An 11,289-nucleotide genomic window follows, 5' to 3' on the forward strand; every position below is an offset into this window, starting at 1 on the left:
TTGATGCCTGACTGTTTTGTTTATACATCTTTTATTACATAGCTGAACTTTGCCCAGTTGAACTATATATAATAAGAAATGTTCACAAGAAATAATTGTTTAATGGTAATTATATGTTAGACCAACCACCAGTATGTTACGTACGTTACATTTATTGTCTTTTCCTCTTGATCTTATACCTAGTCCAGTTCTTATTGTATTATCTCCAAAATCACAAAAATTAAGCTATTTACTTTACCTAGAAAAAAACTACATACTTTACTAAATAGTTTAATAACTGGTAAGTTGATATTGTATTTTTCCTATTTGTCATTACGAATTAGAATATGATATCTTTCCAGTAAAATATATAAATATAAACAAATTATTGAATAACTAGGAACTAGGTGATATCCGCGATCACATGCAAGCGAAATTATTATTACAAAAGTTTTATGTAATTTCAGATACAAATTCTGTTATAGTTGTTGGTGAAATTATTATCTGATATTTGAGATTCGCTTGTATATGCTAAACATGTAATAATTTTTATCAACATAATGATTTTCTAACTATTTTCAAATTCGTAACGACTTTATTTTGAATTTGAGATTATTGAAATATTAAATATTTAACAATTTTTTGTAGTTTCACAAATATTGAAATATTAAATATTTAACACCTTCGTTTTCCTATTCTAATATTGTTAAAACTTTTAACACATACATTTTCATTCGTAAAGTGGATAATTTATGTTGCTTTTAAGAAATTTTAATCTTATGTGAAAAAATTGCAATATTTTTTGTTCATGTTGATAATGTGATGATTTATTATAAATAATATGGTTTAATTAGAAGACATAATAGGAAGCGAGAGAGAAATAGAGTATATATTTTTTTTTTAATTTATGATTAGCTTAGTAATATATATAAGTAAATTTCAAACACTTTAATATGAATGACATATATTTTAATAATTTTGTTATTTTATTACATATGAGAAGTTCTTTGGTGTTGACACATCAGCCTGATATTCCTGTAAATAATTCAATATAATATTAGCTTCAAAGAAGAATTCCAAACAATTATCCTTGATGCTAAGTTTAAGTAAAAGATGAAAAGAAAACATGACTATTCAATAAGAATATTTATGGGAACATAAAGAATATAAACATCATTTTTTTGATCGGTTTAAGTTTATATCCGCTTGAAAAAAATAAAAAATAAATGTTTGCATAAAAAGGAATTTGAAAAAGGGATCAGTATCAATAACAATAGTTACTAAGATACAAAACTGGCTATGTATGATAAGTTTTATGGTATACCTAGTAGATGAGGGTGTCCATCTCCTCCAGGACTAGGACCTGAAGCTTTGGGTAAAAACTTTTTTGGGGATGGTTGTGGTGACTGGTCGAGAGTGATAGGTGTACCTGAAAAGAAAACATAACTTTCAATAACAACATTTATGGGAACATAAAAAATATACGCATCATTGTTTTATCGATTTAAGTTTATATCTGCTTGAAAAAATGAAATATAAATGTTTGCATAAAAAGGAATCCGAAAGGGATCAATATCAATAACAATAGTCACTAAGATACAAAACGGGCCATGTATGATAACTTTTATGGTATACCTAGTAGGTGAGGGTGTATATCTCCTCCAGGACTAAGACCTGAAGCTTTGGTTAAAAACTTTTTTGGGGATGGTTGTGGTGACTGGTCCAGAGTGATAGGTGTACCTGAAAAGAAAACATAACTTTTCAATAACAACATTTATGGGAACATAAAGAATATACGCATCATTTTTTTGATCAGTTTAAGTTTATATCCGCTTGAAAAAAATAAAAAACAAATGTTTGCATAAAAAGGAATCCGAAAGAGGGATCAATATCAATAACAATAGTCACTAAGATACAAAACTGGCCATGTATGATAACTTTTATGCTATACCTAGTAGGTGAGGGTGTATATCTCCTCCAGGACTAGGACCTGAAGCTTTGGGTAAAAACTTTTTTGGGGATGGTTGTGGTGACTGGTCGAGAGTGATAGGTGGACCTGAAAAGAAACATAAATTTTCAATAACAACATTTATGGGAACATAAAGAATATAAGCATCATTTTTTGATCAGTTTAAGTTTATATCTGCTTGAAAAAAATAAAAAACAAATGTTTGTATAAAAAGGAATCCGAAAGAGGGATCAATATCAATAACAATAGTCACTAAGATACAAAACTGGCCATGTATGATAACTTTTATGGTATACCTAGTAGGTGAGGGTGTATATCTCCTCCAGGACTAGGACCTGAAGCTTTGGGTAAAAACTTTTTTGGGGATGGTTGTGGTGACTGGTCGAGAGTGATAGATGTACCTGAAAAGAAAACATAACTTTTCAATAACAACATTTATGGGAACATAAAGAATATAAACATTATTTTTTTATCGATTTAAGTTTATATCCGCTTGAAAAAAATAAAATATAAAGTTTGCATAAAAAAAAATCCGAAAGATGGATCAATATCAATAACAATAGTTACTAAGATACAAAACTAGCTATGATAACTTTTATAGTATACCTAGTAGATGTGGGTGTCCTTCTCCTCTGGGACTAGGACCTGAAGATTTGGGTAAAAAATTTTTTGGGGATGGTTGTGTTGATTGGTCGAGAGTGATAGGTGGACCGAATACATTAACTGATGTTCTTGCAGCCATTGTTTCAAAATGTAAATGTAAAACAAGAGAAAAAAACAGAAAGAAAGTTAAAAAGGTGATAGAGTAACCATGTTTCATCATCATGCTATAACACTTCGAACTTCAAAAATGAACACCTAGTAATCTTTATCTTTAAAATGTAAAAAAAAAATTAGGAAGTCTTGTACAGTTAGTGTCATACTTATAGCATATCTCACCAATCTAATATTTATATTTTGAGTTAATTTTAGTTAAGAATCTCATCATAAACTTCTATCTCTATTAGTAATATACTCATTTAATATCTCATCAATATAATATTATTTTTAATATATATTTATATTTATTATTTAATCTTATGTTAATATTTTGAGTTAATTTTAGTTGAGAATCCCATCTTTAAATTCTACCTCTATTAGTGATATATTCATTAAATAAAATTTTAAAAAATAATTCAATCTTATGTTAAATTTTATCATAAATTAGAAAAATATATTTTAACCATATCATTTAAAATCTGAAATGTATCTCTTATTGATTAGTTATATTTATTTATAATATCTATAATATTAAACATATGAAAAATGTAAATATTATTAATCTAAATAACCAAATAATGCAAATACATTATAAGATATATAATTAAAGATTTATCATAAATAAAACTTAAACTACTAGAAAATATAGATAACGCGTAAAACCATGATCAATGATATAGCTAATATGGATCTAACATTTATTTTTTCAAATGTTAAAGTTTTTATTAAAATAAAAAAATTTACTTTTCCAAATCTCAGATTTAGTATTCAAATTAATATTATTATATCAATTAAACCATTACTAGTTTTATATTAATGTAGAATCAAAAAGTTAATTATATCTTATTAATTTCACTGTTATATTTTTTCACAACTAGGATTAACTCATGCTACAATACGAAGTAATTTTTATTTAAATTTGTTTTAGTTTTATTAAAAACAAATTGTTGACCTTTTTAAAATTTTATAATATTTTAACATAATTAATATAGATAGATTTTTTTGAATTAATTGATTTAAATAAATTTTAATTTAATTGATTTTAATCTTTTTTGATATATTTTAATGACAAATATTGCAATAATATTTGTTTTAAATAAATGTGGATTGATTATTTATTTTGAAATATATGATATATAAACATTCAATAATGAATATCATATATTTAATGAAATTGGAAAAAAATACTTTCTAGTTTTTCTTTACAATTATAATTTTTTTTATTTCATTTATTTTTTCTTATTTGTACTTGCATAATATGTAATAACGTACATTATAATTTGTTTTTGTAAAATGACTTATTAAATAATTAAATAATAGTATAGAGATGCAAAATGTATTGAAAAAGTAGTAAACATTCAGATTAATACCTTGTCTTAAACACATGTTTTCACCAATTGTTTTTTATAATCAATTATTTATTATTTAACATATTCGCTACGGTTCCAAAATATATATTTTTCTCCAAAATGCACTCCTTAATTCCAAGTTTTCTGAAAAGTATTTTTAAAACTCTAAAACATAGCTATCACTTAGAAAAATTTGAAAACATAGTTAAAACACTTGCATAAACTATTAAAAATTATATATAAAAATTATAAAAATCGAGTGTTATCATAGAGATGGAGTTCTTTCTTTGAAATCGTTCCGGAGAAAGTTTCGTCTCTACAACTGTCAAAATTGAATAGATTTCAACTTTGACTATGAAGTAAAAACATTTTAAATGCGTTACAAATACCAAAGACCTTTTCTTTGGTAAGAGGGTGCATGAGATTATCCAACTACATCTAGTGTTTAAAAACATGAGAATGTATTTTTTTTTCTTTTCCAAATTTTCATATTAAACTGTAAATTAGAATATTGACTAAGACATGTTGCTACAATTTAGAATCACACATTCTTGGTCATTGCACAACGCCATTTTTGTTTTCATAATATCCATTCTTCTCTTGATACTTAAGCTATAATATGAATGCATAGAGTTGTCAAACCCAAGAAGTCGAGGAAAATCCTCATCTGTTTCAACTGAGCTCCAAAAAACGTTGTATACTCCTCTTGCTTGTCCCTTCATTACCGAGATAGTATATAATTAAGACTTAAGTATACATTAGTAAATAGTAAAAAGGTATATGATTAACATATACCAATTGTTGTAGTTGAAGTTGGTTTTGGTCTGGACTTGGTTGTAAGAGAATTATTTTGTTGATAATCTTCTTCTGTATTATACATAGCTATCCCAATTAAAGATAACTCATTTGAAGTATGAGAAACTGAGAAAGAACAACACACAATTAAACCTATAACCTATAATTATAGATAACTCAGCTTTAAAAAAAAATTCTAAAGTAAACCTATAATCTTGAGTGACATAAATGCCCATTATTTTCTTCTTCATAATTTTTATTCTACGCTTTATTCCCAATCTATCTATAATCTGGTCGCATATAGCTGTCATACCCAATAAATTGTGGATATTCGTCTTCTGGTGTAAGAGAGGGCTTAAGGCGATGTGAAGCTTTGGTTATGCTTCCTATAAAAAACGAAGAAGCTAAATATTAAGCTGCTGTTAGAATTAATTTCTTAGATGATACGATCCTAGGTGATCAACTCTGAAGATAAAGACAATAGAGGCAGCGATATAATGGCCAGACTGTATCAATGAGGCGATATGGTGGTGGTGGTGACACGATAATGGCTCGATGAAGATGATGGAGACTCGGCGGATCGAGTCGTGGATGTGTGATGGTGCGGCAGATCGATGAAGGGAGATGATGGTTTGGTTTCTCAAATCGATGGTATGGTGGAAGAGATAGACTCGATGGAATGGTGGTGGTAGTATGATGATTGAATCGATGGAATAGAGGGATAGAAGAATCTCTTGTAAACAGATAAGTTTTTAAGAGATTCGAATTTCAGAGTTTTTAGTTCTCAGAAATCAAAGAGAGAAGAACACGTTAAAAGTTTGATCAAAATTCTTCACTGAATATGACTTAGGCGATTTTCTCTTTTTTATAGACTAAGAGAGAAAATCGCAGCCCTAATAACAAACTACATGGCTTTTTGAAATAAAAAAACAACACGAAGTTTAATTTAAAAATAAAACAGCGAGGCGTCCCTTCTAAACCTAAGTGGTGCGCCTAAAACACTAGTGCACAAGTCATTGTGACTTTGCACATTATTACCCATTAGTAACAACTTCTAAGTAACTCGACGTAGCAATGATTTCTGCCTCGTTAAAAACCTTGGAGAAAAACCTCCTTGCCTTCCAAAATCCTCACCAAGGAAAAGATTACAGAATCATCACCTAAGTTACCTAGTCATTGTTACTGGGTTCTTCATTCTTCAAGATAGAGATGTTGAAGATGTGAGCTCCAGCCTCCAGTTGATCAATGTCCTCTGCGGCCATGAGTGTGTGAGCCTCCTTAGCCATCTCTCTAGCTCTGGAACGAGTGATCCTGCCAGCTACCTCTGGTTCCTCCTCCTCTGAGCTGGTCACGATCATATCATCCTCTCCCTCTTGAAAAGGATTTGTCCTCAAATCTGAATCTGCAACATAAGGAAGCTAGTCAGAAACATTGAAAGCATCAGAAACATCATACTTACCTTGAAGATCAATCTGATAGGCATTGTTGTTGATTATTTTGATGACTGCGAATGGTCCATCAACTCTGGGCATTAGCTTGTTCTTTCGCTCGGCTGGAAATCGCTCCTTCCTCAGATGGATCCACACCAGATCTCCTTCTTCGAAAATCAGCTCCTTTCGTCCTTTGTTGGCATGCTTCTCATACTGCTTTGTCTTCTTCTTGATGTTCTCCTTAGCCTTAGCATGTATTCTTCGGACCTGTTCAGCTTTCTCCTTGCCATTCAAGCTGCATTTCCCACTTAAAGGCAAAGGGATCAAGTCTAGAGGTGATTGTGGATTAAACCCATATACAATTTCAAAAGGAGAAAAGAGAGTAGCGGAATGCTTAGTGTGATTGTAAGCAAACTCGACATGAGGCAGACACTCTTCCCAAGTCTTGAGGTTACTTTTAACCAAAGTCCTTAGAAGTGTGGACAACGTTCTATTCACCACCTCGGTCTATCCATCGGTCTGAGGATGACACGTAGTTGAGAATGAGAGCTTTGTCCCCAGCTTAGCCCAAAGCGTTCGCCAAAAATGTCCTAAGAACTTCGTGTCTCGATCTGAAATGATAACCTGTGGCATTCCATGCAGTCTTACTACTTCCCTGAAAAACAAGTTAGCTACATTCACAGCATCATCTGTCTTGTGGCTAGCGATGAAGTGGGCCATCTTGCTAAACCTGTCAACAACTACAAAAATAGAATCTCTACCATTTCTGGTTCGAGGTAAGCCAACTACAAAATCCATAGCGATATTAGTCCAAGGTTGAGAAGGAATAGGCAAAGGAGTATACAAACCGTGAGGTTGAACTTTACTCTTAGCCATCTTACATACGACACATCTAGAGCAGATTTTCTCAACGTCTTTCTTCATGTTCGGCCAGTAGAAGTGCTCTTGTAGCCCAATAAGTGTCTTTGTGACACCGAAATTTCCAGCTAATCCACCTCCATGAGCTTCTCGTACCAGTAGCTCTCGGATGGATCCTCGTGGTATGCACAATCGGTTACTGAAGAACAAGTATCCATCCTGTCTATAAAATTTCTCACAGGCAAACTTATGACACTTGGCATAGCTCTCAGAAAAGTCAGTATCAGATTCATAAAGATCTATAATGTGCTCAAATCCAATCAACTTTGACGTTAAAGTCTAAATAAGAGTGTACCTCCGGGATAATGCGTCTGCGACCACATTATCTTTACCTTTTTTGTACTTAACAATGTAGGGGAATGTCTCGATGAACTCCATCCATCGCCCATGTCTTTTGTTAAGTTTCTGCAGACCCTTTAGGTGCTTTAGAGACTCGTGATCGGTATGAATGACGAATTCCTTAGGCCATAGGTAGTGTTGCCACGTCTGGAGAGCTCGAACCAATGCGTATAACTCCTTGTCATACGTGGGATAATTCAGCGTTGATCCTCCTAATTTTTCGCTGAAGTAAGTGACGCGCTTCTTATCCTGCATAAGAACTGCTCCAATACCTACACCAGAAGCATCGCATTCAATCTCAAAAGTCTTAGTAAAGTCAGGAAGTACTAGTAAGGGCGAATTGATAAGCTTCTCTTTAAGGGCTGTAAAAGCCTGTTCTTGCGCCTCTCCCCACTTGAACCCCACATCTTTCTTGATTACTTCTGTTAAGGGCGCGGCTATGGTGCTGAAATCACGAACAAAACGCCTGTAGAATCCTGCTAAGCCATGGAAACTTCGGACTTCTCCAATATTCTTGGGGGTTGGCCACTCCTTGATAGCTTTTATCTTCTCTTCATCTACTTTAACTCCTCCTACACTTACTACAAAGCCTAAGAAAACAATTTCGTTAGTGCAGAATGAACATTTAGATAAATTAGCAAAGAGAGATTGAGAGCGAAGAACATCAAGAACCGATCTGATGTGATCTAGATGTTCTTCCAAACCTTTACTGTAGATGAGGATATCGTCGAAATAAACCACTACGAACACGCCAATGAATGGTCTCAGGGCATGGTTCATTAGTCTCATGAAGGTGCTGGGAGCATTGGTGAGGCCAAACGGCATAACTAGCCACTCGTATAGTCCGTGCTTTGTCTCGAATGCCGTCTTCCACTCATCCCCTTCCTTCATTCTGATCTGATGATACCCACTCTTCAAATCTATCTTAGAGAAGATTGTCGATCCTCAGAGCTCATCCAGCATATCATCTAGTCTTGGAATCGGATGCCTATACTTCACAGTGATGTTGTTGATAGCTCGGCAGTCTACACACATCCTCCAGGAACCATCTTTCTTTGGCACCAACAGAACTGGAACCGCACATGGACTCAAGCTTTCTCGGATATGTCCCTTGCTCATCAGCTCTTCCACTTGCTTCTGCAGCTCCTTAGTCTCTACAGGATTGGTTCGGTAGGCTGGCCTGCTAGGTAAGGCTGATCCTGGTACCAAGTCAATCTGATGCTCTATCTCGCGAATTGGAGGTAGCCCTGGTGGAATTTCTACTGGAAAAACGTCCTTGTATTCCTGCAAAATCTCAAACATAGCACTAGGAAGCTCCTGTGAAGGGTTAGTACTAACAAGGGATTCCTTGTATACAAACATAAAAGTAGTCATTTCAGGATCAAAGAGTTTAGAAAATTCACTGTGGTTTATGTAGAGGCTGTTGGCGACTTTCTCCTTCTCCTTGAGCTTCATCTGGATCTGATCTTGGTAAATCTCGGTAGGCGTGAGAGGTAGGAGGGTAATTTTGCGACCTTTGAACTCGAATGAGTGCTTGTTGGTATAACCGTCGTGTATCACCCTACGATCTGATTGCCATGGTCTGCCTAGCAACACATGACTCGAACCCATGGGAATAACATCACATAGAATCTCATCTTCATACTTCCCAATAGATAGAGAAACTATAACTTGCTGAGATACGGTCAAGGCTCCACTGTCATTCAACCACTGAAGCTTATACGGTCTTGGATGAGGAATAGTCTTGAGCTGGAGTTTCTTAACCATCTCTTCGCTTGCAGCATTAGTACAACTTCCTCCATCTATGATCAGGCTACAAACTTTTTCTTTAATGAAGCATCTTGTATGAAACAGGTTCTCTCGCTGACAAGTCTCTTCAGGTTGACTCTGAACACTCAAAGTCCTTCTGGCAACCAGCATCTCGCCCACGACAGCAGCTTCTTGCTCTTCCTCTAGTTCATATTCGGCCTCTGAATCCTCTTGAGGAACTATCTCTCCTCCCTCTTGTAACAAGAATACCTTCTTGTTTGGACAATCGCGAGAATAATGTCCCATTCCTTGACATTTGAAACACATCACATTTGATAGAAGTACCACCTCGAGGCTTGAACTCAGCTTTAGCTTCTTCTTTAACTCCAGTATAGGGCGGTTTGATGTCTCTGGAGTAAGCTGGCTTGCTGATCTCCTTAGGCTTAGGTACACTAGGCGTGAATGTGGACTTGATGATTCTCCTCTTGACTTGAGATTCCACCAATTCCGCCTTATGCACCATCTCTTGCATATCTGCGAAATCCTGAAGTTCCACCTTGTCTTGAATTTCTCGGTTAAGTCCTCCAAGAAATCTCGACATTACCATTTCTTCTCCTTCTCGTAAATCTGCACGAATGAGCAAAGTTTCCAATTCTTGATAGTAATCTCGAACAGACTTCGTACCTTGGACGAGGCGCCTAAGCTTGTTGAGTATTTCGCGCTGATGATGGGCTGGAACGAACCGCTTCCTCATCTGTATAACGAGCTGATCCCAAGTAGTAATCGGAAGTTCCCTCAAGCGATTTCTGGTGACTCCCAACTGCTCTCACCATAGAAGCGCATACCCATGAAATTCTGAAATTGCAATTGTCACCTTGTTGAGCTCGTAGGTTCCTTGGACCAGAAAATTGGACTCCATCGTCCTTTCCCAATCTAGATAAGCTTCGGGATCATTGGTTCCATGGAAAGGAGGATACTGGATTTTGATATGACGCAGCTGCTGACGTAGAGGATCATAATCTCGACCATGTCCTCGGCCTCGATCTCGTCTCACAGTTTCTCTGCTATGATCAGAAGCTTCGTCCTCCTCATAGTATTCTGGGTCTGATTCCAGGGTAACTTGATGCCCAGCAATAATTCCTCTCTGCGGTGCTGACGATCTACCCTTGGGCCATCTCGATCTGCACCAGTAGGATTCCTCCTCGGATAAAACGTAGTCTCTCTGCCCCCAATTTGGCTTCGGCTGGACTTAGCTTTAGTCCTGGCTTCGGAAGGTGTTGGGTGGCGTGGGAGTTTCCGAGAAGATCCTATGTGCCCTTTACCCTTAGCTAGACGCATTGCTTCCGACGGAGTTGGAGTTTGAGACGACTCTTCTTCACTTGCACTGAGGTCTTTGAGCAGATCATTCATCTTTGTCTCGAACTTGTCATTGAGTTGTTCGATTTGTTGTGTGAGCTGGGTTGCTATGGCTTGATTCGCTTCCTTAATTTGTTGAGACATTGCTCGGTTCAGAGCTTCCATCGCCTCAGCCGAAAGCTCCATGGTACCTAAAAAAAAAATTAAAAGAACTCGCAGTAACTTGTTCTAAACGAAATCACAAAAACAGCAGCATGATCAAAATAAAACTCAACATAAAAAAAAAAATTAAACGAACCCCACGAAATCTAAAAAAAAACTTAACGAAATTAAAGAACTTTGACGAATTTTTTTTTTAGTTCAAACTTAACGAAATCACAAAAAAGATTTCCTAACAAGCCTGCACGAAAAAAAAACAATGAACAACGAAGCCTTAAAAAAAAAAAATCGAAGACTAACGAATCCCTAACACACTAACAAACTAGTTACGAGATCACGAAACCCTATCAAACCTAACGAAATCACGCAGACTCTTAACAAACTAATCGAGGACACGAGGCTCTTGATAAACCTAAACGATCACGACAACAATGGATTGAACAGACTCGAAATCTCAAACTAGAAAACAATATATAACAACGATTTA

General features: G+C 35.0%; 1 protein-coding gene across 2 annotated transcripts; it reads right to left on the reverse strand.

Annotated features, from left to right (window-relative positions):
• Positions 1-869: 869 nt before the first annotated feature.
• LOC112084144 (extensin-like) lies at positions 870-2,813 on the reverse strand. Of its 2 annotated transcripts, XM_024153256.1 has the most exons (6): positions 2,555-2,813; positions 2,245-2,349; positions 1,931-2,035; positions 1,615-1,719; positions 1,304-1,408; positions 870-1,014 (listed from the first exon to the last, which is right to left on the reverse strand). In XM_024153256.1, the coding sequence occupies exons 1-6, from the start codon at positions 2,772-2,774 to the stop codon at positions 1,001-1,003; spliced, it is 654 nt and encodes a 217-aa protein (XP_024009024.1). In that variant the 5' UTR covers positions 2,775-2,813; the 3' UTR covers positions 870-1,000. The 2 variants fall into 2 exon arrangements, with proteins under 2 accessions (XP_024009024.1, XP_024009025.1); XM_024153257.1 differs by lacking the exon at positions 1,615-1,719.
• Between the last annotated feature and the right edge of the window lie 8,476 nt (positions 2,814-11,289).

This window comes from Eutrema salsugineum, unplaced genomic scaffold (genome assembly GCF_000478725.1).
Source record: "Eutrema salsugineum unplaced genomic scaffold, Eutsalg1_0 scaffold_5, whole genome shotgun sequence".
Lineage (NCBI taxonomy): Eukaryota > Viridiplantae > Streptophyta > Magnoliopsida > Brassicales > Brassicaceae > Eutrema > Eutrema salsugineum.

Excerpts from the sequence above, each read along its gene's own strand:
- LOC112084144 (XM_024153256.1), bottom strand. The coding sequence starts at position 2,774 with ATGATGATGAAACATGGTTACTCTATCACCTTTTTAACTTTCTTTCTG. Across the intron at positions 2,036-2,244 it reads TATACACCCTCACCTACTAG|GTCCACCTATCACTCTCGAC; the intron begins GTATACCATAAA and ends GTTTCTTTTCAG. Across the intron at positions 1,720-1,930 it reads TATACACCCTCACCTACTAG|GTACACCTATCACTCTGGAC; the intron begins GTATAGCATAAA and ends TTTTCTTTTCAG.